The sequence below is a fragment of the Ochotona princeps genome, chromosome 14, assembly GCF_030435755.1.
Source record: "Ochotona princeps isolate mOchPri1 chromosome 14, mOchPri1.hap1, whole genome shotgun sequence".
Taxonomy (NCBI): domain Eukaryota; kingdom Metazoa; phylum Chordata; class Mammalia; order Lagomorpha; family Ochotonidae; genus Ochotona; species Ochotona princeps.
Window position 1 is genome coordinate 1,008,595 of NC_080845.1, and position 26,881 is coordinate 1,035,475.

General features: G+C 65.0%; 1 protein-coding gene across 1 annotated transcript in view; it reads right to left on the minus strand.

The window, feature by feature from the left end:
* RXRA (retinoid X receptor alpha) overlaps positions 1-26,881 on the minus strand; it is a 60,084-nt gene that overhangs the window by 14,652 nt on the left and 18,551 nt on the right. The window contains exon 2 of the mRNA XM_058672936.1: positions 3,323-3,567. Within this exon, the coding sequence (XP_058528919.1) occupies positions 3,323-3,567 (245 nt within the window). The remainder of the gene's footprint in view (positions 1-3,322; positions 3,568-26,881) is intronic.

Here is a 26,881-nt window from a genome sequence, read left to right on the forward strand (position 1 = left end):
ACCTCCTGCAGGGGGAGGGGGCACGGAGCCAGTTTCCTTCCTCTCTGCTTCCAAGCCCCATCCCCCCTTCTCACAGGACAGGAAGAGCTCCGTGCTTGGCGCGAGCAGCAGGAGTCACCCCAAGCCTCCCTTCGCCCTGGCCCACGGGGTACTGGACACTTAGCTCCTGCAGGCCCCCGGGGCATGCAGGGGTGCTGGAAACCACCCAGATATCAGGGTTTAAGAGGCCAGAGTGGGGCAGAGAGGCGCAGGCCTCCAGCACTACACCTCATGCACACAGCTGCTGGCACCACACGTAGAGGTGCCCTTAGCTTGAACAGCCCTGGACACTGGCTTCTCCTGGCACAGAGAGCCCCGGGAGGGGGGAGCAGAGCTGCCCTCCTATTTCCCAGCTGGAGGCGGGGTCCCTGAGGTGGGGGGGGGAGTGTGGGAGCTGCCCAGAGTCGAAGTCCTCCCATACCACGTAAGGCTCTCAGCCCCCCGCCCGGCTCCGAGGGGCTCCCCGAGGGGCTCCCCGAGGCCACAGAGGCTGGGGAGGGGAGCCAGGGCCATTCCCCGGGTCTGGGAGTGTGCAGGCCTGCAGGACCTCAGCTGACAGTCTGCCTGGTCCATTCTGGGGTGACACCACTAGACAGGCCCCAGGCAGGGTCCCCCCTCTGAGGTCGGCTGTGAGGGGCCACCTGGGGGCTGCTTGGAGCACAGCCGGACCGGCAGCCGGGCCCCGGCAGTGGCGCCACGCAAGCTAGCGTGCGAGACCCCAGCTGGACACCCAGCTGACCTTGGCGCGCGGAAGGCGGCAGCCCAGGCAGGGACTGGTGACAGTCCCTCTGGGAGGGGGTCACGTCCCAGCTATTTGGGGGTGGGCACAGGAAGCTGGAGGCCCAGCAGGCAGGGCCAGGACCCGCTCAGGTTTTGCACGGAGCCGGCCCAGCCTGGGACAGGCAGAAGCTGTGAGCTAAGAATGGGCGCGCACACTGTGTGGGAACAGGCGCTGCCCGCACTGGGAAACTGAGGCACGGTCAGAGGGAGGGACACGTGGAGGCACAGCAGGACAAGGCGGCCCCCCGTCCAGAGGCAGCTCCGGGGCTATGGCTGGGCAGTCAGGCCAGGCCACCTCACAGCAGGCCCGAGGCCGCCCGGACCCAGGCTCCCCGGCCTGGGGACACCCTGACCCTGGAGGGCCCAGTGGCCAGGCGTGCCCCGGCCCAGGGCTCTACCAGGCTCCCGTCAGGCGCCTCCTCCCGCACTCCCTGCACCGTCTCCCGACAGACCCAGGATGCTGGGAGCCTCACACACGTGACCAGGGTGGAGTCTGCCCGTTCCCCTTTTCGGAGCCTTGGCACTTATTTCAGTTCCCACCTCACTCAAGCCCCACCCGGGTGGTGGGGGCGCGCCCCTCAGGCACACACCCACCGCACCCTTCCTTCCCAAGCCCAGGGCGGCCCCCAGTCAGGAGGCCCCACTGGGCCAGCAGGAGCTGCCGAGGGCCTAGAGGGCCTCCATCCCCCAGCAGGCCCTCTGCGGAGCCCAGGTGCCGCTCCCGACCCGTGCAGGCCTGGCACAGCACGCAGCTCTCGGGACACTCCCCACATGCAGCTGGCAGGGCCCTCTCGGTCCACTGCCGTGACCCACCCGGGCAGCACAGGTTCTGGCCGCCGTGGCGAGGCCAGGCCCTACCCAGGTGCCGGTCCTTTCGAGGAGTCCAGGCCTGGCCCAGAGCACGTGGCAGCACAGACAGGGGCAGGCAGAGCCGGGCAGAAGGCCAAGCCCGCCCTGACGGTGGCCCGAGTCAGAGGACCGCATGGCCTCCGGCAGCTCTGCCCCTGCGGTTGTGGGGCTGCGGTTTTGGGGCTTGGGCTAGGGGCACATGTTGTCCCCCCACACCCGCCCGGAACCTCCACCCACACTCCCACGAACATGAGGAACCACAGGTTTCCAAGACAAACGGCTCAAACCCGGAAACCAGCCCCAAGGTCCTGGAGGAAGTGTGGGCCCCATGGGGGTGGACGGCCAGCAGCCGGGCACGGGCCTCTCTCGGAAGCTAACCAGCCGCGTGCAAGCCTACTGCGGAGGGGCAAGAGGGCTGAGGCATGCTGGCACTCGCCCACGGGCACCTGGGCTCTGGCAGGCACGTGCTGTGCACAGGAACACGTGTGAGCAGACGGGCTGTAGCCCTGCAGACCTACTGGGTGCTTCTAGGACTGCTGGCAGAGTCATGCCATGGCCAGGCGGGCACCCCAGGATGCAAACCCCTGCCTGGCGCTCAGCTCAGTCCCTCCCTCTCCGTGGAGACGCACAGCCCATGGGCATGCGAGACAGGCGGCTGAGCTACCAGCCATCAAGGTGCCCCAGGGGACCTGCTACTGATTCAGGTACCAGCCAGGGCAGCCAGGAAGTGGTGGAGGCGGAGTCTGCCATCAGCTCCCCAGCGCCTCCTGGCATCCGAAATCCAGCAAGAGCCAGACCGGGTAGCCACGCTGCCAACAGTCAGGCCTCCTTCAGATGGCACCTTGGCCTTTGCTCATCTCAGGGGAGGGACAGGGCAGTGACCTTCTGCACACAGCCCCTGAGTTTTAGGGGGACTGCTCCAAGACATGGGAGAAGGCCCAGGCCAGGCCCCACTGGACAGGAAATGGCTGACTCCAGGCCCCAATGTGCCCCAGGACTTCTGGAGTGGGAGTGCCCTGGGCACCGCTGGCAGCACTGGCCATGAGGCTGCAGGCAGGGAGGAGCCCCTGTGGGCAGCTGGAGCCCCAAGTGCTGGGGGGGCGGGCCACCAGCTAAGCCAAGCTGGGAGGAGCAGGAGGCGGCTGGCACTGGTCAGGGGACCCGGGAGCAGGGGCTAGGGAGAGGGGCTCCCAGGTCCTCTCGCAAGGGCAGCTAGGCACGGCCATGGTGCGGCCAGTGCTGGAAGAGAGACCAAGCAAACTGCAGGCAGGCAGGGCAGCGGTGTCCAACAGACAGAGGCTACCGTGTGTCCTGGAGTCACCAAGGAGTCCGCCAGGGACCATTGTGGAGCCTGGTGCCGTACTGGGCACTAAGCCTGGACGTGGCCTCCGTGGCAGGACAGCCACCGGCCCAGGGGTGAGCAGAGAAGTGACCGGGAGGCCCCTTACCCGTTCCCGAACTCGGGGCCCTGCAAGTAGAAAGCACCAGCCCAGAGAGGGGTCCACCAGCTGTGCTGACCGCCCCGAGGGGTCCAGGCCCTGGACGAAGGATGGCACAGCACCTCGCCCGAGACACAGGGGCTGGCAGTGCCTCCTGCCGGAAGCCCCAGCCCAGGCCGCCCTTGGCCCTGCCCTCCACCCCACCCAGCACTCACCTGGGGGCTACCAGTGCCAAAGCCCAGGGTGGGCGTGGTGGGCACGGACATGGAGTGGGGGCCCACGGGAGGACTGATGACCGAGAAGGGCGGGCCCATGCCGTTGATGGGTGAGTGTAGCTGCCCAGCAGAGCCGAGCGCCGAGCCCAGGCCCGGCCCCAGGGAGGGGTGCAGGGAGGGCGCGGCCATGGAGCCCCGGCCCGTCGGGGAGTTGAGGGGCGAGGAGGTCACCGGGCTGGAGAAGTCTGTAGGAGAAGAAGCCAGGGTCAGAGGCAGGGTCAGAGAACCCCAGTCCACTCCCTCACACAGCCCGCTACCCACCCACACAGAGCCGGATCCCCAGGGCAGTGCCCAGCAGTCGGGGACCAGCAGGGGGTCTGAGATCAAAAGGAATTTCGGCCAATGCCTATAGAACCACAACTGCCCAACAGGAACTGGTCTGACCCCAGGGCTGACAGAGGCCGGGCTGGGAGACCACTAGCCTATGTCCAGGGGGGAAGGCACACTGCCGCCCAGGCAGGGCCAGGCTGGTCAGCACCGGCCGGCCCCGTTCAGGTCCATGGCAACGGCAGGGAACACAGCCGACCCTCAAGCCCCTTGGACCCCGCACTGGGGTCCTTCGTGGACAGGGCACTTCCAGGGAGGCTTGGGGGGGTACTGGCACCTCCACCCCATATGACACACTGCTACAAGTTTCCCCGCTCCACACGCAGGCTCCCGGGCTCCAGGAGGTGGACCTGCTGCCCACTGGCTGGGCCAGACCGAGGGGATGCACACGGGGTGCCCGGTGCAGGCCAGCACCGCACACACCGCATAAGGCGATTGCAAAAGCTGCAGTCCCCTGAGCCCAACACGGCCCCCAGCCACTCAGTCATGAGGGTGCACCCAGCAACCCCCCACCCAGCAGGAGCAGGCCTGGACCCGAGCCCCCACCAGCACGCTGGGAGCAGGTGCATCAGGTGGGACAGGGCCAGCAGCTGCCACCTGTCGGGCTTGGGGTGCTCTGCCATCAGGCCTCATGGGACCCTTGCAGAGCCCTGGGACTAAACCAAGTAGCAGATCTTGACCAATGGAAACAACTCCAGTCTGATGGTGGCGGCGCCCATTGGCAGGGAACGGTACTGCAATCCAGCCCTATTAGCCCTCAGCCCAAGGACCCCACAGCCAGGTCCTCATAGAATGCCAGCCAGGGCACTGCAGCCCTAAGAGATGGGCAGATCAGGCAATGGGCATCCTGATCCTCATGGAACCCTGGGACCCTGTTGGGGACAATGGCACCATCACTGTGACCCACACACAGCAGTGAAGAGAAGGCCTAAGACGGCTGGTCTGGTCACAGCCTCAGCCACTCCACCTGTCATGGGCACACAGGGCAGCCCTGCTGGCACCCAAACCCACACAGCTGAACCCTGGGCTAGGCCTGGCCCCACTTCCTGTGCAAACCAGAGAAGCCCCCAGCTGGAGGGGAACAGGAAGCTGACGCCCCTAGGGTCCTGCCGCGGCCCAGGACCCTCCACCCACCATCCAGCCGAGCAGAGATGCCAACTTTTCAGCTGCCACCTTGGCTCAAGCACAACCATAGAAGAGCCGGGAGGGTGGGCCGGGAGGGAGTCCTGTGGCACAGGCTGGAAGTACCCACCACAAGGGAGACCCACAGGGTCCCCGAAACACTCCTGGGCTTCGGAGGCCTCTAGGTAGACAGCCATGGGACAGCCAGAACTGCCAGGGAGCAGGGAGGCGAGCCTGCTCCGGGCTGCCAGCGACTGCCAGACTGCACCCCAAACTTTCCCTGCTCCCCAAGACACTGCCCACATCCAGGCCAAGAGTGCAAATGTTGGAGACGGGCGCAGATCAGACGGAGGAGGCAAGGCACCAGGAGAGGCTCTGGGAAAGGAAGCCGCACCTCCACCCGAGCTGCCCCACACAGGGGCACAGGCCCGTGGGTGGGCAACTGCCCCAAACAGGACCGCAGGTGACGCTCGGGGCACCCCGGTCTCCGCCCCAGGCCCCGACGCCTGGGCCCTTCCTGTTTACAGGCGGACACCTTCCTGGGGCCTGGGTGACAATGGGCTGGGTGTGTTTTCTGGAATCTTCTGCAAGAGATACGCTTTCTGGCCAGGAAGAGAATGTTAAAAAGAAAACGCAAAAATCACCCGGATGTCCTCCACCTGTCCCCGCTGGGAGCCCCACGAGCCCGCACGTGCGGCCACTTCCCGCACCGCTGTGCCCTGGCTAGGACCGGACCAGACTCTGAGAATGCCTTGCTCAAGCTAGGGCCATGGCCACAGCCAAGTGCAGCCTTAACACCTTGGGCTCAACAAGGCCACCTGAGGGGGTTGGGGCCAGGGCAGCCAAACCCGGCACACACAGGGCCTCCAGACCCTAGACTCACACAACCCCCGGGGCCTTGGGGACTGGCCCTGGGGGAGGAGGTGCCACCCGCGGACCAGGCAGGCAGGACACACCCACAGCCTCCCCACTGGCTATTGCATTTCAGCCCAGAGGTGGGGATGAGCGCTTCTCACTGGCATCGAAGCCACGCCAAATGGGTTCCAGGACGGTGTTGGGGGCAGTGGGGACTAAAACTGCTGTCACCAAGGCCTTGCCCCGCCACTGGGCAGGCCACCTGCCCGCAGCACCCAGGGCTGCCTCATGAGCCCTCACCCCCACGAGGCCTCCACCTCACAGGGTGCTCCTGTAGTACCCACCAGGTCCACAGCCCTCCCATGCCCCTGCGGTCCCACCACAGGAAACCTGGGGAACCCCCCACCAACTCCCTTCCTGCCAGAGGTGGGCACAGGAAGTAGCAGGAAATGCCAGCCCGAACCAGGGCGGGGCGGGGGTAAGCCCCCAGCTGGGCACCGGGGAACCCCCACCCCCACTCTCAGTGGGCAAAGCTCAGCCCCGTGGTAGGAGCAAAACCTACCATGGCCGGATGCCAGGTAGCCACAGGCTGGATGGTGAGGGGGCCAGGGTGGTCACCCAACCAGGGTCCACAGAGACCACGAGAGCTCCTGAATAGGACGGGGCAGCGGACATGACACGGGTGACGTGAACCAAGGGGCATGGGAGCTGGCACTTAGTACAAGGGCTCCCACCCCCACCCTGCCTGGAGACACCCCCAGAACCGAAACCAGACGGCGGGCCACTCGTGAGACCCAGGGCCGTGGGGATGCCCACCTCCAGCCCTGCCCTTCTGGAAGTACTGCTTCCCCTGCACCTCACCCCGCCCCTGGAGGAGGCAGAAGTGGCATGACTGGAGACGGCTGAGGGTGGAGGGCAAGGAGCATCAGGAGGGAGGAAGTGCCCACAGGTGCTGGAGGAGGAGGTGCTGGCCCTGGGAGGGGGGCTCCCACCCACCCCAGCTGCCATGCCCACCCCTCCCTGTCCAAGCAGTCCAGTACAGCCCTGGTCTTCGCCTCCGTGAGCTGGGCATGCCGCCGATGGAGACAGCTACTCCAGCTCAATCTCGGCTCCTGCCGCCCAGCCCGTGGCCCTGGCCCCAGGCCATTCTCTCCTGAAAGGTGATGGGCCAACCTGCCAGCCACCCCAAGAACCCAGGAGCTCCCACGCAGGGTCCAAGGCAGGCAAGCTTGGGGCACCACGCAGAGAGGGTCAAGGTTAAGGTCCCCAAAGTCCATTGGCTGGCAGGGCCATGGGCTGGCACCGATCAAGGGCTTCTCTCCACAATACCCAGCCTCCTGCTGCCCTGCCCGGTCTGCCAGGACCCACGTGAGGGAGGGGCTCACCACACGGTCCTGAGTCTCTTGGGCAGTTAGCATGGACCATCGTCTCCAAAAGGGAACAGATGCGTCCCTGGGAGCCCACGTGGGGCAGCGCCGGGTTCCTGCCTGGCTGCTGCCTCTGGGAGCATGCACCCACCCCTCCCCTGGATGCTGCACCTGACCATGTGCCCACCCCAACCGTGGCAGCCAGCCCCCATGCTGATGTGGACAAAACCCTCAGCCTCAGCCCAAAGAGGGGTGCCACGCTGGGCTCACCTCTGCTGACCCTCCTCTCGGGCCATGGAGTGCTCCTCCATGAGGAACCAGTGGTTGGCTGGGAGAAGGGCCAGGCATGTAGACAAAGGGCCTGGGGTAGGCAGGCTGCTCATCCCCAGGGATGAGCACAGGGAGGGGTGCCCACATCTAGCTGTCCTGCAGGTCTCAGCTCAGACTCCAGGGTGCAGGGAGTTGGCGCACAGGCGCCCCATGGAGACAGAGCCATCCTGGCCCAAGGGTTCAGCCAGTGAACCTTGCCCAGGAACAAAGCTCAGAAGGGAAGTCTGTGAACATATCCAGTAAGCACACAAACCCATCTATACCTCATTATGCCATCATCACCACCACCATCACCATCATCGCTATACAAAACAACGGTGTTGGTGCTGGTGTTAATAGAGCTGGTAATGATGGTGATGGTGGTGATGATGATGATGGTGGTGATGATGGTGGTGATGGTGATGGTGATGGTGATGGTGATGATGATGAGGGATAATGATGGTGATGGTGATGATGGTGGTGATGATGTAATCATGGTGATGGTGATGATGGTGGTGGTGATGGTGATGTAATCATGGTGGTGGTGATGGTGATGGTGGTGGTGATGGTGATGATGATGAGGGGTGATGATGGTGATGGTGATGATGGTGATGGTGATGATGGTGATGATGGTGTTGGTGGTGGTGATAGTGATGATGATGATGGTAATGATGGTGATGATGTAATCATGGTGATGGTGATGATGGTGGTGATGGTGATGATGGTGATGATGATGGTGGTGGTGATGGTGATGGTGATGATGATGAGGGGTGATGATGGTGATGATGGTGGTGATGGTGATGGTGGTGGTGATGATGGTGCTGGTGATGATGGTGATGATGGTGATGGTGATGATGATGATGATGGTGATGGTGATGGTGATGATGATGATGGTGGTGATGATGGTGGTGATGATGATGATGGTGATGATGGTGGTGATGATGGTGCTGATGATGGTGATGGTGATGATGATGGTGATGATGGTGATGATGGTGATGGTGATGATGGTGGTGATGGTGGTGGTGATGGTGGTGATGACGATGATGGTGATGGTGATGATGATGGTGATGATGGTGATGATGGTGGTGATGATGATGGTGATGGTGGCGATGCTGGCACGGATGGTGACATGATACTGATGGTGGTGCAGTACTGAGCTGATGGTGGCAATGTGGCCCACACAGACAGCCCACGAGTGTAGACAGGAGCCTGAAGCCCACAAAAGCTGGTAGGTCCATCCCCAAAGCAAAGGCTTGGTGCTCAGGTTCCCTTGTAGACCTGGGATCTGGCCAGGGGCAGGGAAGAACAGGAAGTGGTGCCCACCCACACCTACTGCCAGGGGTGCTGTGGTCAGACCCAGCGGTGGCAGGGGCGGCTGGTGCCCAGCCACAAGGAGGGAAGTGGGGAGCACAGCCAGGAGGAAGGGGTGGTTGGGGAGCAGGCCGGAGCTGCCAGCACCCACACCCAGGCAGCGTTCCAGGAAAGAGCCGAGGGTTTCTCATGCCAGCACCCAAGGCACAAGGCCCTGGGTCCATGCCGCAGGCAGCTCCTCCATGCCTGCTCGCCAGGACACCCAGCGCCCACAGCAGCCAAGCCAGGTCCAGTACTCAGGGCATGAAGCCCCAGGTCCAGCCAGCCACCTGTCTGGTGTCAGCAGCTTGCCCCACAGCACAGCAGAGTAGGCAGGACTGTTCCATCTGCTATCCAGAGGTGTGTGCGGATGGCTAAGACCAGATGAGAAGACATGAGGGCCCTCCCTGGGACCTCCCGGACTCTCCTCCCCCTGTGGGAGGAGCCACAACCACCAGGGGGCGTGGCCAAAGGGACAGCGCTTGGACTTTCCCAGTGCAGCTTGAAGCCCTGGCCTTGCCCTACAAATGGAGCAGCCGTCACCACGGCTCTACTCCTGCACAAGTGTGGGGCCCACACAGACAGTGGCCAGGCATGGGGCACCCTCAGCCCCCAGCCACAGCTGCGGCCCGGGGCACCCGTCCCCACTTTCTGCCCCTGCTGCTCCCAGAATGCTGCAGCCTCACAAAGCCCACCCCACAGGGGCACCTGGAAGGAGCTCACCAATCCAAGGCCAGGCAGGGTCTCCTGGGCGCCGCAGCCTCCCATCAGGCTGTGCCCCTGTACTGCCATGCCGCCTACCCAGGCCTTCGAGGAGGGTGGGAGGCTGGGAGGGGAATTCCTGGAGCAGGTGCCGCCTGCTTGGGGCCACCGGTGTTGCCAAGGGGCCCCAGTGTCTGTGGGCATGGGCAGGTGGTTCCCCCACACCACCCCCAGCAGGGAAAGAAGTGATTCTGGTTTCATTTTGAGCCACCCTGCTCTGGGTGGCGCGGAAGCCACCGCCCACTCGCTGTCGTGGAACCCGCAGCCTGGGGTCCAGCATGTCTTCCTCCTCGTCGCCTGCGCCCCAGCCGGCTTCTGGGTTCCTAAGCACACTTGCCCAGCCTGGCCCCACACCAGCAAGACAGGGTCACTCTGGGACCATCCTGGGCACTCCGGCCTTTCTCGGCGACATCCCCACGTCCTCCTACCACCCTCTCTTCCAGGCACAGACAGGGCCCAGGACCATCAAGTGGACAGAGCTCCCTGGAAGGAGGTGCCCAGGTGGGGAGTTGGAGCCCCATGGGCGTCCCCCACCCCCATGGCTGCACCAGGATCTCTGGCTCCGGCCAGCCTGTGGACACACTGGGCGGTCCCTAACCCAGAGTCCACGCGGATGGTCAGCGAAGGAGCACAGCAGGGGTATGGGTGCTCTCCCCCACCTATACCAAGCCGGGGCAGGCCTGGGCCAGGGCCCCCTGCAGCACACTACCTCACCGCTGCCCGCCTGCACCCAGGATGCCGGCTGCCGACAAGGCGAGACCCTGCCCTGAGGTGCAGGCATGAAGCAGGCACGGAGCAGGCCTCCTGCCACCCAGAGGTCTGCACACAAGTCGTCTGGCAGCACCTAACCAGCCCAGCCCTACGGCCAGTTTCTCTGTGCAGCCCCTTCACAGACGAGCCCAGTCTCAGGGGACAGCCACCAGGATGTGAGACCCAAGTCCTCAGTGGAACCTCCCAGGTGGAAATCGGAGACCCCAGTCTGCACACAGGACTGCCTCAAAAGGGCGCAGCCAGAGCAGGGTCCAGAGGGGGCACAGGAAAGAGGAGCGGTGACTGGGACCACCCCTGGACAACAGCTCCAGACAGCTCTAACCCTAACCGGCCCCCCACCCCTGCTCACTCGCAGCGGATCCCAGAGGCACGGAGCTGGCTGTACCAGATCACCCCCCAGTCCCGAGGTTTCCAGCCTCCATCCCTCACCTGCAACCACTCTCCCCCTTCTCTCCTCCGGCCCAGCTGCCCAGAGACAGCGAGAGCCTGGAAGGCAGATGCCCAAAGCCCCGCTTCTGATGGGCACCTCTAGGGAGATACTTCCCGCCGGAGCTGGGCCCCTTCACACTGGGACGGCCCCTCGGCTTGACACTTACCTGCCAGCCACCTGTGGTCCCCAGCCCTCCAGGCTAGGCCCTCTCCAGAGAGCGAGGCCAGCAGGCGCAGCCTCATGGCGAGGGCAGGCGAGAGGTCCCACCATGGGGACGGCCCCAGTGGCCCCCACAGCCTCGGGCGATACAGCGTGGCGACTCGGAGAGGGTGGAAGCCGAGGAAGGCCAGCCCCTGCGAGCAGCCGAGAGCCGGTCAGGAGCGAGTGGTGCCCTGAGGAGCTGCCCGCGCCCCAGTTCCCCTTTCCCAGGGCCCGCCCGGCCTACCACCCCTTGCCCAGACACCTGTGGCCACAAGCGGCTGCTCCCAACGCTAGAAGCCAAGAGCTTCTTGGCAGAGGACGACAACTCCAGCCCCATTTCCTCAATCCCAGGCCCGGCTGGCGTGGCTGCAAATGGCCCGGCATGGGGGGTGAGGGGGCTGGGGGGCTTTCACGCTGCAAGGCAGGGGCACACGCAGCCCAGCCCACTCAATCAGATGCGGTGTGACTGTCACTGCCCGACCCTGCCCCGGCCCGGGTCCCCACCACGGCCCCCCAGCTGGGGGCAGGTTCACTGCAGAATATGGCTCCCGCAGAGGCAGATCCCAGATGTTCAAGGCCTACAGGACAGGGACAGGGTAGACCAACAGCATGGGCACTGGGAGGCTTCAGGGGGCTAGTGGAACCCCCAACCAAGCAGCCCCCGATACAATGTCTGCGGGGGCTTCAGCAAGCAAGGCGGCCCTCACAGCTCCCAGACCCTCCAGCCACACAAGGGCACCATTCTTCGGGCACAGGAGTCTTTCGTGGGGTGTCCACCAATGCCAAGCCCATCCCCAGCAGGGGCTCACCTCACAGCCTCCCACCCCACTGAAGGGCCAAGGCCTGACCCGGGCAGCTCTGGGCAGCCAGCCCTCACTGCCTGAACACGGCAGGAGCCCAGCCCAGGCTGGGTGCTTCCAGGCTGCCCTATGGGGGCACAGACCACAGCGATGTCCCCACTGCCTCCGGGACCACCCACTCAAGAGTCCTCCACAAAGCCTCCTGCTGCCCTGGCCCGGAGGAGGTGGGCACTGCCCTGACCTCCTGGGAAGTACCCAGGACCCTACCAAGGCACAGGGCAGCACAGCGGGCTGCTTCCTCCCTGGGCCAGAGGGACCTCACCCCCAGCTGAGTGCCCAGCACACGCCGCCACACTGGGAACTGCATGCCGAAGGGTCCCTGCTGAATTCCTGCAGCCTGGAGCCTGCCACCTCCCCCACTCCCCCATCACACTCAGCCGCAAGGTCCAGGGCCTGGGTCCTGGCTCACTGCCCCCTGCACCTGACGCCTGGTCACATGGGCGTGGTTGAGACCAAGCATCTGAGGATTCCCCAGGGTGACCGTGCTGGGGGTGGGAGCAGGGGACACAGCAGCGGGCTTTCTGCTTATTCCACGCAGACCCCGGCCAAGGTCCAGCCGGGTGCTGCCCTTACCCACCTCCTCCCGCTGCCCTGGACAGGTCGCACATGGGGCATGGATCCTGGCCCAGCCCCAGTGGAGGAGGCAAGCTGGCCAGCACAGCTGTGGCTGCTGGTGGCCTGTGACCCGCAGCTCCTCCTAGCTCCACTCCCCCGGCAGGGAGGGAGGACTGGGTGGCTCCCACGGGACCCCCAGACAGATCCAGAGAGCATGCGGTGCTGGTGCCTTTCCACCCACCTGTCTCCTCAGGCCCACCAGCGACAGGTGGGGTTCACGGCCACGGAGCCACCACTCAGAGCCAACACAAATGTGTCTTCTGACTCAGCCCAGCCACCACACCCCCTCCTCGTCCAGTCCCACGTGGCTCATCTGTGACAGGAGACCCACCCTCTGTGGACAGAGCCGGCCCAGATGGCCAGTCGCAGGGCCGGTCCCGCCAGCTTTCTCCTCCACGGTCCACTGGCACTGCCAGCACCTAACAGGCCTGGGGCAGGGATGGAAGCTGGTGCCCCCAGCCGGCCCGTACCCTGCCTCTGAGCCCACAGGAGCCCCGTCACAGGCGGCACAAGATCCCAGCAGCACACAGCCACACCGGGCACGGCAAGGGGCCTCCCAGCACAGCTTGCCAAGTCAGCCCAGCCAGTGGTGCCTGGACGCTGAGCAAGCCCCTGGCAGAGTAGACGGGCGGGGCGTGCTCTGCCTGGCAGAGAGCCCAACTCGGCCACCGTGATGTCACCTCCACAGCTCCACGTGGCTGTGAGAGCTGCACAGGCAGTGTTGGCAGCACGGGCACAGAGATGCCAATGCTCATGCCCACCACTGCTGCAGGCTTCCCAGCACCCACAGCCCCTGCCCAGGTCAGGGGGACAGTGAGTGGGCCCAATCTTCACCCCAAGCGCCCCCAGGGCACAGGGTCCCACGGCATCTGCTTCTCTCCTGTCCAGCACATGCCCCCAGGGACAGGCCCTGTGGGTGACATTCCCTCCTCCCCTCCCAGCACTGCTGGCCTGGCCTTGGCCCGGCCTGCCCAGCAGCCAGCTCCTGCACCCAGCGGTGCTGCCAGCCAGGCCTCGGCTGTCCCAGTCAAGCACTGGGCAGAGTGCTCGGCACACATCAAAGGCAAGTACACAGAACACCACCCCAACCTCAGCTTCCTTCCTCCTGCAGGGCCGAGGGGCCGCAGGCAGCGGGCAGGCAGGGCTAAGGGGACACGGGCAGTGGGCAGGCAGGGCTAAGGGGCCACAGGCAGCGGGCAGGCAGGGCTAAGGGGACATGGGCAGTGGGCAGGCAGGGCCAAGGGGCCACAGGCAGCGGGCAGGCAGGGCCGAGGGGCCACAAGCAGCGGGCAGGCAGGGCCGAGGGGCCATGGGCAGTGGACAGACAGGGCCGAGGGGCCATGGGCAGCAAGGGCCGAGGGGCCGTAGGCAGTGCGCAGGCAGGGCCGAGGGGCCATGGGCAGGCAGGGCCAAGGGGTAAAGTTTGGCCCAGGTATCTCCCCCAGTTCAGCCCTCTGCCTGCTTCCTGGCTCACCTCCTGGCAGTGATGGTCGGGGGGAAGGGGAGGCAGTCGGGGCACCTTGGCACAGACAGCGAGGGGCTGCCATGAGGCCCTGCCAGGCTGTTGGCCTCTACATAAGTGCTGGTTCTGGGACAGTGAGCAAGCAGGGGACGCGGGGGCAGGAGCAGGTCACAGGGCTATCCCAAGGTGCCACCTGTGTGGCCCACAGCAATCCCCCTGACATGCCAGCAGGTACAAGGCCCTTTCTGGAGAAACGCCCAGGCCTGTGCCAGGTCCTGGGGCAGCCCCCTCGGGGCTCTGACTCGCTCCCTGTCAGCCAGGTTCCTGTAAAGGCCAGTCCCACCTTTCTCTTGCCCCACCACCACGGCCACCTCCAGTTGGCAGCTACCCTCCCACTCTGCCCCAGGTCCAGCCCCTCAGCTGCCCCCTTGGGTCTTTTGGCCAAGGCCACCTCCTCCGGGAAGCCTTCCCGCTTGCTATCACACAGAATCTAACAAGCCCCTGGCTCCAAGACTCCTCGGCAGCTCCTGGCCTCAGCTCTGAGGTCACTGAGCCACGTGGACACTGGCCTGGAGGAGCATGTCCATGTCTCCAGCCACCTCAGCCCCACAGCGGAGACCGACCCCAAACTCTGACCTGGCCCCTGGCCCAGCCAGACCCCCCAGCCAGGCCCTGCTCCACAGTGCCAGCCCACGGGCGGCCAGCGGCAAGCCTCAGCATGGCAGCCCACAAGGGGCCTGCCTGTCCGCCTCACCCCCGGGCCCAGGCCTGCATGACTCACCAGGCCTACCTCGCACACGCACCTGCCCGGGCTTGACACCGGCAGCAACAGTGCATGGGCGTGCTGGGCCCACCAGCTCTCAGAAGGGCCAAGTATCCCAAACACAGGGTTGGCGGGGCCCTGCCTGCACTGAGGAGGGGACACTAGGAGGGCCATGTCCTGTCCAGGGAGGTGAGCCCACAAATACCCAAATGCAGCTCCCCAAGCCTTGGGATTTGAGCTCTAGGGGTGCCCCACTCCAGGGCTGTCTCACCCACCTACAGACAGGAGACCAGGCCCTGGCAGCTATCATGGAGTGCAGGGGCAGCGCCTCCAAGGCTGCCAGGGAGGCCGGGGACTCGGGATAGCGTCCCGCAGGGGAAGGGCAGGAGACCGGTCTCAACCTGGACTGGACACAGCTGCCCGGGCAGGCCTGCCTCCCTCCAAGCACCCCCAGCATTGGGCAGCTGCGTCCTCTGCCACAGCTCCCACCCCAAGATGGCCAGACAGGGGCAGGCGTGGGCCCAGAACACACCTGGGACCAGGTTAGGGGGTGGCCTGACTCAGGGGCTGGGATTGGCAGTGGGTGAAACCTGAAAAAAGTCCTGGTCAAGGTGATCAGGACAGGCTGGGCAGGTGAGACCAGCAAGCCAGAGGTGCGGGGCCCAGGGCGGGGCTGGGAGCCCAGCGGTCAGGGCAGCAGACAGTAACCTCGGAAGGCCAGGGCACAGCAGGACCTCTCTTCTGGGTACTGCACAGGCAATACAACCTGACTCCAAGAAGCCCAGCAGACCCCATGCCGGCTCCAACACTTGGCCCCTGAGTGGCCAGCAGACACAGCAGGGCCCTGCAGCATGAGCTCTTGATCTGCAGGGCACTTGGGACCCTCAGCAAACCCCGGGGCAGCGGGCAAGGCCAGCTCTGTGTGCCACACGGCCTGGCGCCGACCAGGGCCACCACCTCGGAACCCATCATCATAGGCCAAGGTCCATGGTGCTGGGCCCTGTCAAAGCCTAGGGCCTCGCCTCACTCTGTGCCCCTCCCTGGCCTTACCCAAAACCCAGGCAGCTAGCCACTTCCTGCCCAGCTGGCTCCTAAGCCCCAGGGCAGCCCAGACCTGCTCTGCACCCACGATGCACCAGGGCACCACGCAGGGGGCTCGGCTCGGCTCAGCGCTAGGCCCTATCTACGCCTGCAGCTTCCGAGTCTCTGCTCTGTGGCTGGGCCCAACTCGTCCCTCACACCGTTTCCCCCACCATCGGGGGGTCCAAGAACCAGACATGGGACCCCCTGCACACACATACAGCAAGCGCAATGGTCTAGGCGAGGTGGAGCCGCTGCTAGGGGGCTCAGGGCAGAGGCCGGGGCTCCAGAGGCCCTCAACCTACCTGGGCTTGCTGCCAAGCAAGGCAGGGCAGCACCAAACCCACTCACATTGCACCCAGACATCCCCCCAAAAATCGCCACTACCAAGCACCACCCCCTCTGCCATGACGTGCCAACCACCACAGCGTGGGGAGGCGGGGAGAAGGCAAGCTTAGCAGGTGGTCAGCGAGACATTCGTCCCAAACACAGCCAGCAGCCGGGCAGAGGAACCAGGCCCATTCTGCAAAGAGGAGCACAGACAGGAAGCCAGCCCGGCACGAGCCCAGGGCTCTGCCGGTCTCTGCTCCCACGAGGACCACGGGGTCCTGTAGTCCACTCCGCAGCAGCCGGGGGATGCCACAGGGAAGCCTCGGAGCCCAGGGAGCTGGCATGTCCCAGGCCACACTTGATCAAACGGAAACAGCCAGAAGGCTCCATGACCAAGGTGTGGCTTACTGCTGCTCATCCCACCCCCACAAAGGAGCGAGCTCTGGCCAGGGGCTGGCCCTACCACGTGGGCTGCACAGCTGGGCCCCTCGCTGCCTCGAAGACACCACCGTGCTGATCCAGGCTCCTGGACAGCAGACAGCTGAGGCTTGGTAACCGCACACGGGGCGGGGGACTCCGGCAGGGGACGGTTCTACAAAGAGCCCAACTTCATCACAGCCACGCCAGCTGGTGGAGCCGGGGCAGAGGTGCTGGTAGATCCGGCACAGCCGCCCTGGCTCCAAGGCCCAGGGCGTCACCAAGGTCCTGCCAACCCAGACGGGAACAAGGCTCACGTGGGGCCAGGGCCTGCCGGAGACCTCTGCCAGCTGCCAGGACCGACTGTCAGCTGGGACTGGGACAGCCAGCCCAGCAGTCCTGAAAACACCCATCTCCCAAACCCCGGGGTGTCGGCGACAGGAATGGTTCCTAGAGTGCCTGGCGAGGAGGCTGCAGCCACCTCCCTGCCAGGCCCACCCCACGCTGACCTATGCTCTCTGGCACCCCTGCCCACTCTCTGTCCCACCCTGGGTCATTCCAGAAACAGACTAGACCCTGATGCCAGCCTTGAACCATCCCCTAGGTCAGGAACTCTCCCAGGTTTCCCGGCTCCAGATGCACCTCCTCCTCCAGGAAGCCCCTCATAGGCTCTCACCTGGGGCGGTCTCGGTCTGCCCACCTGCCTCAGCCCACCACATTTTGAGGAGCCCTGCGTGCGGGGCCCACCCCAGGCCTGGCACAGAGCAGGTGCCAAACACAGCCATGGGGGAGGGGTGACGGCGGACAGGAGGAGCGACAGTGAAGTTCCAAGGAGACCCCAGTGCCGCACGCTAAGCCCCAACAAGCTGGGCAAGTCCAAGCAACTCTGGCTGCCTCTCTGTGCCTCCACTTCCTCTTCAGGAGAGGTACCTCCGAGGAACGTGGCCGCTACGGGTCCCTGTGGCGGTGCCTCCTCCAGCGCAACAAGGACACCAAAGAGCTGCACCTGCTCGGGTCACGGCAGAGAAGGGACAGAACAGCCAGGACAGCTGGCTACTGCAGGGCCGGGAGGCCTGGGGGGCGGGAGGGCAGCACCAGCCAGCCACCTGGCAGGGGGAGCTCCCCCAGCAGCCAGCACCTGCAGGGCCAGGAGGCCTGGGGGGGGGGGCGGGAGGGCAGCACCAGCCAGCACCTGCAGGGCCGGGAGGCCCAGAGGGGTTGGGGGCATCCTCTGGCCACCTGGGAGCCAGAGCTTCACTCCCCCACCCCACCCAGGAGGCAAGCATCCTGGTCCCAGCTCTGGCAGCACCGCTTACAGCCGGGTGGGGCCGCAGCATCAGACTCAACCTCCCCCGCGGGAACATCCTTGGCCCGAGAGGAGACGGCACCTTCGGCTGCAGCCTCACGGCGACACAGACAGCCTACCTGAACACAGCCAAGGGGCCCACCGCGTCCCATCACAGAGCCAGACCTTCGCGGGGACACCTGGTCCCGAGTCAGGCATCCGGCCAGCCCCTTCCCAAGGCCAAGGGGCCACCAAGAGGCTCCCCTATTCCCTCACTGCACAGACCAGTTCACAGGTCCACCGTGAGGGCACGGCCACCCCAGCCACCTAACCTCCAGGCTGACATCCACAGTGGCCCATGGTGCTCTCATCTGGGAAATGGGTTGGCACCAGATCCTCAGGACCTGAAGGAGCTAAGCTGCTCCCGAGGCGCGCGCCAACCGTAACACCCCGCGTGATCGCATGGCCACCAAGCTCGTATTCATGCCCACTGCCCTGCCCCTTCTGGTGCCATCTGTAACCCACAGCCTCCTCCAGCCACCTTACCAGACACCAGGGTGCAGTGGCCGCCTGGCTGCAGGGCCCAGACCTGCCCCGGTCCCCTCTGGGTGCGGCTTCCTCATCTCTAAGACTGGTCTCCCCTCCTTTGCCGGCACTGATGTCCATGCAAGGCCTCATCACGTGCTTCCTAGAGTTCACGGCCCGCACCCAGCTGGCGGGGAGACGGGCCTTGAACCCCTCTCCGGCTCCCTGCACCATCTTCTCACCCAGGCTCTGGACCTGGCCGCCCAGCTCTGCCCCCAGGACAGCGCAAAGCACAGGCCCCTGGCTGAGGTCACATGGTGTGGGCATGTCCAGCTGCTCCTGGATCTGGACAGGAGGGCAGAGTCCTGGTCGGGGAAGGGTCCTTGCCGCCCCCAAGAAGGTCCCTGGGCAGCTTTGAACCTCAGCTTCCTCCCAGGAGCACGCGCCTCGTGTGACGAGAGCACGACCCACATCATGCCCCACCACCACCTCCCCAGGCCAAGGCCACAATCGCATGACCCGCAGCCAGCCTGGCCTCTAGGGGCACTGTTGCAGGATGCTCACACGCCAGCCCCTCATCCCACCTACTCCCTCGCTGAGCTCCAGGAAGGCGTTCATGCTGCAGAGCTGGCAGCAAAGCTGGTCCCTAGAGCACCCTCCCAAGGGCCGTCTGTCATAGCCAGGCCTGAGCCCCTGGCCTCCCTTCCCGCCCCTCGTACTCGGAGGCCTGGGGTTTACGTCCCATGCCTCAACGCGCAAAAGCCTTCGCTTGCCCCACTGTCCATGGGGAAGCCACCAGGAGCAGGTAGCACAGAGGACCGTGCCCTGACGTCACGGGGGCCGACACCCAGTCCTATGACGGGCCGGCAGGATGTTGGGAAATGCACACACACTTGTTTCAACACCGTGGCTGTGTCACAGCCGAGTTTCAACACGCCCAAGCAGCATCTAGGAAGGATGGCTGGCGAGACACAGGCACGCGCCCTCCCTGCACCTGACCCTCGGGACAGGCCCACACGGGTGGGGCTCACGGGGGTGGCTGCTGTACCCGAAGGTGCAGCTGCAGCCCCAAGGCTCGGCCACCACGGAGCCTCTCAAGCCACGGCGGCCAAGGGCCCCAAGTCCAGCCAGCGGCACCTGCTGGCTGAGGCTGCGGAAGCCACTGCTGGGCTCTCCCCTGGAGCACAAGCAGTTCACCCCATTACACTCACAGCTGGGGTGAGAGGGGGCCAGTAGGATGCAACCCCCTCACTGGGCGCTCCCTGTGAGTGGCACAGGTCCCTCCCAAGGGCCAGGCCATGGGCTCGAGAGGCCCGTGGAAGTGTGGCGCCCAGCACTGTTTACACACACACACTGGGACAATTAAAAAAATGCACCAAAATAAACTCGGGTTTTATTCTGTTCTCCCAACAAATGTGTGAATTATCCTTAACCATGCACAACACACCTAACTGGCTCCCGGAGTCCCTGGAGCCCACAGGGGAGCCGCCAGGTCACCTGGCAGTGTGGGGAGGCCCCGAGCACAGGAGGCTGTCCATCCAGCCTCAGTACGTGGGGTCCCGGCTGCAGCTGCCACAGCCCTGGGGCTGCTGACCCTGTTGGGAAAGTGGAGGTATCACAGCCTTATACCTACATCTGTCCACTCATCCCCAGATTTCTCCAGGGCTTACAGAGATGGGGCCCCCTGCCCCCTCCATAACCAGGGAGGCTCGGTGGGAAGAACCACCTGGCACCTCCAGAGAACTGGGCAACCATGGGTGCCACAGCTCACCACGGTTTGCAGGGCAAGTCCCTCCCCAACCCACGCAAGGCCAGGGAGGGTCCCCAGGAAGGCAGGGGCTGCCTGTAGGCTCCACGGGGACCTGGAAGGTCAGGTGCCCCAGCTAAGCTGAAGAAAGATGGAACCAGCAGTGTTGCTAAGTGACAAGCTACTAGGGCAGGGGCATGGCGTGACATGGTGTGGCATGGCGTGGCGTGGCATCTCCCCAGCTGGCCTGATAGCATCGCAGGCTGTCTGCAGGGAGCTCCGGGAACTGTTAGCTTCATCAGCAGCGCCTGCAGTGTCAGCACAAACCTGCCACTGGGCCCAAGGCCCGGGGAGCCAGCTGCAGCTGCCAGCGACAAGCTGGGCGGGCCCTGGGTGGAGGCCCGGGGAGGGAGAGGAAGCCGGAGGAGGAGGAGCTGCCTGGCACCTCAGACGCCACCCCTCGCAGCTCTGCAACAAACCAGAGGCGGAGCGGGAGCTAAAGGCGCCAAGGCGCCCTGTGCCTCGATCAGTGCCAGCAGCTCCTGTCCCACTGCACAGACGGGCAGGCCGAGCCCTGGCCGGCAGGGACCATATACAGAGTCAGCCCCTGCCTGGGCTCCAATCCTGTTCCCAGGTACCACCTCCCACTCTGCAGAACAGAAAACAGGATGGACATGACATAGACCTGCCCCCAGAGGCCCCCTTCCCACATGGACCCAAAAGGAGCTGGGGCGTGGCTGTTCCCACGTGGGCTGCAAGCTTGTGTCCACGCCCAGCACGGCCAGCCTCCCAGGAGAGGAAGTCAGGCAGCCCGAAAGCCTGGCGCTGGCCGCAGGCAGGGCATGAGGACGGCGACAAGGGCTGGCCTTGCAAACACGCAGGCCCTCCCAGCAGGAGCCAAGGTCCACTTCTAGAACGTTCCAACCCCTGTCCCTCTGTCCACACAGGTTCCTGTCCCTGTGTGTCTGTACTACCAGGGAGGCCCCCGTGAAGTCTGGGGACCCAGCCCAGCCAAGCAAGGAGTCCCAGGCACAGGCAGATGGGTCCTTTCCACCACAAAGCAAAAGGAGGCAGGAAGGCCAGGCCGGCCCCAGGCCGTCTCCAGTCCCACCCAGCTCCTCCTGCGGGGGCAAAGGGGGCACCACTTCCTCCCTGTCCCTGCCTACACCAGCCCACGGGGAACAAGGCAGCCCAGGGCAGCTGAAGGCTGTGGGAGACGCCGGCGGAGGGGGCCCCTTCCTCCCGGGCCGGGAGCTTCTGCGGCTGCGACACCCCGAGGTAACACATTCCAGATGTGGCCGCCAGTAGGAGACAGAAGCAGCCAGCGGCAGCTGGGGAAGCCAGGATCACGTGAGCTCCTGCACCCACGCCAGGGCCTGCTGCAGCCAGAGCAAACGGGCGGCCAGCCAGAAAGGGGACGAGGCCGCATCCCACCTCCCACCCGGCAGCACCCACACTGGACACGGGTGGGTTGGGTCCCAAGCCCATCACTGATGGTTGTGGAACTGGGGTTACCCAATCCCCAAAACACAAGGCACGAGGGTGGCCACTTGATGACACCCCCAGTCCCTGGCAAAGGCTGGGGCTCCAACACAGAGCAGGCCTGTGGGTGGGGGCAGTGAGGGAAGGGAGAGTGCTTTCTGGCCCACTCCCCTGCCCTCCTGGGCCAGAACCCCGGCAAACCACTCCCTGCCGCTGCCTAGCCTGGCCACCCACAACACTGCTCCCCACCACACATAGGTTCAGCCCCCAGCTCAGCCCCAGCCTGTTCTGCCAGCAGGAAGACTACCAAGGTAGGCCACAGGCATGCTGCTGTCACAGGCGGCCCTGCCTGCCAATCCTGCCCATGTCGGCCAGGCACTCCTTGCCCCAACAGGAGAAGGGGCTTCCAGGTGGGGCACTGGCGGGGGGTCCCCAGAGGCCTGCACAGGACCAAATGCACAGCCCACCGTCCACCTGCCCAGCTCACCCCACCTGCCACTCACAGAGGCCCCAGCCTCATTTCCTGTTACAGAGAAGCAGGTCCCTGCTTTTGAGGGTCTCAGGGCCGTGACCACCAGACGGGACCCCCAGAGTACAGCCAACTGGGCTGGGCCAAGCAGCAGGTTTCCCTTGCTCCTGGAGCACCCCGAGCCCCTGATGGGGGGAGGCCAGAGCTCTGCAGGGGCCTGTGAGGGTCTGCATTTCCACGGCTGTAAACGGTGCTCTCAGGGATGTGGGGCAGCTGTGGGGTCTCCACACCAGGTCCACGGGCCACACTGCCCAGCTCAGAGCACCGCTGGCACAGCAGGCCCAGAAAGATAGGGCCGAGCCAAGGGCAAGAGCAGGCCCTGCCCAGGCAAGGCTCACCCTCAGCCGAGGAGGCACCAGGGACCCAGTTGGTCCACGCGGAGTGGCACCCAAGGGCATGGAGCTCTCTCCACTAAGCAGACGGAGCACCAGGTCAGATCAGAAGGGAGGCCACCACACTCGGGCCTGGAGCTCTCGTTCCAGAACTTTCTGCCTCTGCCCACTCACTTGACCCGGCAGCCCTGGAAGCCACCGCCCACCCCAGCCGTGGACTCTTGGGAGCCCCTGAGCCTTTGTCAATCAGGACATGCAAGTGACTGCAGGAAAAGCCCACGGGCTACCCACGGCGGGTGCCAACATGGGCCAGACCGAGGTCCTACTGACCAGCGCTCATCAGCGCCTACGGCCACAGCTGCCACCCCGTCTTCCTGCCGCCACCACCTCCGCCCACACGTGTCCCCACAGGCCAGAGAAGGACGGGAAGGGAACCAAGCTGGGTCCTGAGTGTCCTGGCCAAAGCAGACCTCCCCCACAGCCCACACACCCAGGCCCCCTCTCCCTGTGTACGCAGTGCAGGGTCTGGGGCCAGGCGGGCCGGCAGGAGGTGACAGGAGGTGCCCCTCGCTCACCTGTGAAAACCAGACCCGTGAGCAGGCCCTCCAAGTTCCCTCTGGCACCCTACCCAGCGCCCAAAGGGGAGAAAGTTCCAGAACCAGTTGATGAATAGACTGGCAGAGTGATCATGGTTGGGGCTGGGTGAGTCAGGTGGCAGGGCACGTGGGCAGGCCTAGCCTGACAGTGCCAGCCGGGGAAGGGGGGCCACCCAGCTCAAGGCAAACATGGGGGTGCTCCCACCCAGGCTAGACACCTACACTTGTCCAGGCCCACCCCACAACTCTGCCATGGTGCCCGGCCCTGACCTGACCACCTGGGGCCACCCCGACACACAGGAACCTCAGAGCTTGAGAATGGGGCTATTTTCTGGAAAATTCTTGCCTGAACTCCCTCTCCAACTCCCAGCCTTCCCCCTACACACACACACACGCACACACCACGGAGGGCTGCCACAGCCTGCAGTGTGCCCGCTCCATGCTCAGCGGACGGTCAAGGGGTCCTGAGGCCTGAGAGGTGCCTGGCTTTGGCTCGTGATCACAGCGCTGGCAGCGGGGGTATCACAGTGGGGACCCCAGACAAGGCCTCCACAAGCCTCCCTCCACGTCCTCCACAAAGACCAGCAACGGCCCAGGCACACAGCAGACCATGCACTTGAACCCAGAACCCCTGCCTTCCATGAGGCTGTGGGGTCCGGCGCTCACCGTCACAGCACAACCCATGACTAGCAGCAGGGGCGGGCCCTGGGAGGGAACAGCTGCTTCCTGCCAGGCTGCGGGCACAGTCACCAGCTCAGACAGCAGGTTCCAGGCCCAATCCCACGCCCATGTCCCTGGCCCCTGCCCCAGGCAGGAAGCAGGGCCCTCACGTAAGGCCAGGGCCCCCAAAACACATCCGTCTCCACCAGGCCAAGAACTGGAGAGAGAGAGAGAAGCCCCCAGAACAGGGGTCCCTTCCCCATTTGCCTGGCCCACAACCAGCCAAGGAAGAGCCGGGGGACCCCACGTGCAGGGAGCCAGAGACCCCACGCTGACCCTGACCTGAGCCTGGAGCAGACTCTGAGGGCAGGGCCTCTGCTTGTCCAGTCTTCAGACTCCCTAATCGGGGGGCTCAGGTGCCAGCCCTACAACACCCCCAACCTGACCCAGCACCCTAAGAGCCCCGGTGAGAGTTCCCTGCTGGGCCCAGGCAGGAGCACTGAGGGTGAAGGTTGGGGGGCGGGGGAGGGTGACAGGTTCACAGCCATTAATTAATTAGCAGTTACTACCGGACAATTAGCCTTAGCACACCAAAGCGGCTCCCAGCAACCTCCTGCAGGAGCAGGCCTGGGCAGCTGCAACAGGGACCCTGGGCACATCCCGCCTGTGTCCCCAGGTGCACACCCGCCACTACACACCAACTCCCCAGGCCTCTGCCCTAGGGCTCCCCTGAAATGCCATCCCAGCAAAACTGTGTCCTGGCACTGCTCCGTAAACACCCCCTTAACACTGCTTACCCTCCCCAATAGCAGGCGATGAGGGGAGAAGGCAGGCGGCATCACCAGGCCTGCCTGGTGGGGCTGCGGGTGGGCTCAGCCAGTCCTTGCCGGCCCACCAAGGGCTGCAAGCCCACAAGCCCCTGCCCGAACCCAACCCTGGGGAGACCCCTTCCAGCCCGGCCCAGCCCAGCCCAGCCCAGGCTGCCGTGCACCAGCGAGGGACAGCCTGAGTTGCACAGCTTAGCTAGACCAGGCTCCACCACACACACACACACACACACACACACACACACACAGAGGATGAGGCCCCTGGGTGCTGGGAAGCCCCTCAGATACGACCCTGCTGGCTCCTGCAGTCACTCCCACTGCTGCCCAGCACCTGACTCCCAGGACCACCTCGGACCCAAAGTGCTGCTCCTACAGGCACACACCCCCTGCCTGGGCCCTCGGGGCTGACCCCTCCTCCAGGAAGCCTTCCTGCCAGCTCCACCCTGCCCCAGGATGTGGGAGGCGCCTGTCAGCCTGGACTGCAGCTACCCATGTCCTGCGAGTGGCCTGCAGCCCAGCTCAGGGGCTCACCCACCAGGTCAGCTGGGCTCCTTGCTGGGCCTGGAGCAGGTGCCGGGAAGGAGTCCGTGAAATAGTGGCTGTCTGTAAGCCACTCCCAGGCCCCAGGCCGCAAGGGCAGGCCCCGCCTACTCGCACAACCTGACGGCAGCGCTCAGGACCCGGGATAGGATCTTCTCCCACCCCCTACTCCTGCCCGTGCCCCTGGGTGGGAGATAAGGCAGGTGGAAGGTTGCCAGGGCCAAGTGATGAAGACACAGCCTTCAGCTTAGCACTCCACTTCAGAACACAGGCTGAGCCCAGAGGGCACACACTGCCTTCCAGAAGGTTCCAGCCCAGCAGAAACCTGACTCCCAACCAAGAACAATACACCTGCTGTCGCTACACCCTCCACACCAAGCTGGAGAAGGAAACGCAGGCGCAGGGGAGGGACCAGATGTGCCCCCTCCCCGCCCCCTGCACCCACCCACCTACCCTCGGCCAGCCTTTGCAGAGCCCGCTGGGGGAGGCAAACCCGACTGACGGCCCAGCCACACCCGCTGGGCCATTATCTGCCCACCTCATCGGCAGGCGGTGGCGACACAGATAAGGAGGCCAGGCGTTGGGCCGGGCAGGCCAGGGGCGCATTTTTGTTCTGTTTGCGGCCCGTTGGTGTCTTCACTCCTCGGGGGCACCCTGCATGGGAGCTGGACACGGGGATGCCAGGATGGCCTCGCTCCCACAGGGCAGGAGGGAGGCAGAGTGAGATGTCCTCGTGCCACATGAGAGCCACGGGGGGGTCGTCGGCTAGGCAGGCCCCCCAAGGGGGAAGGGGAGGGGAAGGCTAGGCAGGGCGGTCCCCTCCCCACCCTGAGAAAGTCCCCTTCCCCACGTGTGTCACCAACCATACATGTCACACCCTCCAGCAGGGCAACAGCGGGCCAGAAACCGCCTGACAGGAAGGCAGCATGAGCAGCTGGTGCCCGGCAGGTGAAACGGGACTCACTGAGCCAAGCCAGCTACCCACCCCAGCGCCCGGCTGCCCCAGCTGCCCACTCCCTCAGTCCCAGCCTCCCCACCCTCCAGTCTGACTCCCAGCCGGGGACCAGAGGGGGGCAGGGAAGAGGGTGGAGCAGGACGCTTTCCAGCACCTGCAGGCCGGTGGCAGGGGGTGGGGTCCCGACTGGCCTGCCGCAGGAGGGCTGGCATGAAGCTGGTCCCAGCACTACCCGCAGAAACTTCCTCCTGCCCGCTGACTGCACGGCTCCCCATCTCCCTGGGACCCCAGCCCTGGCCTTCCCTCCCACCCCACTGCCAAGAGGCAGAGCCCAAGCAAGCAAAGAAGAAACAGAGCTGTGGTGCCCAGCACCTGCGAGGCCACAGGGCAGCACCGTCTGGCCACAGCCCTGCACACCCCAGGAAGATAAAGTGGGGATACAGCCCAGGCGGGCAAACCCAGGAGCACCCACAACGGGCCCCGCCCCTAGGGCAGTGCCCACACAGGGTCCCCAGCTCAGGTGCCCAGATGCCTGGGCTTCCCACTTCCCGCAGACCTGACTCCCGATCTGGAGTGGACACACACGTGGTCCCCTCTCCCCCACACACCTCAGTAGCCTCTTGGCCCCTCCATCCCCCTGCCCACTAGAGTCTGTGGGAACCCACTCGCAGGGGCGGACTCTAGGGACCTGTGCAACAGCGGCCTGGGCAGCTGAGGGTCCAGCAGCAAGAGACACAAAGATTTCTGCCCAGGGCAGGTAGCTCTCAGAAGCAGCCACAGGAAGGGGCCCAGCTGCAGGAAGGGGCCCAGCAGCCCCCCAGGACTTTCTGGGGCTCCACGGCTGTGCCGGAGTGTGGTCCGGGAGCTTCCAGGCTCCAGCCACGGTGAGAACCCCGAGCCATGGCCGTGCCAACTTGGGGGCTGTCGCTCGTATCGCCACTTACACTTGCAGGTCTCACTCGCCAGGACAGATCAGTCGAGGAGCTGGCTGGAAATGTGG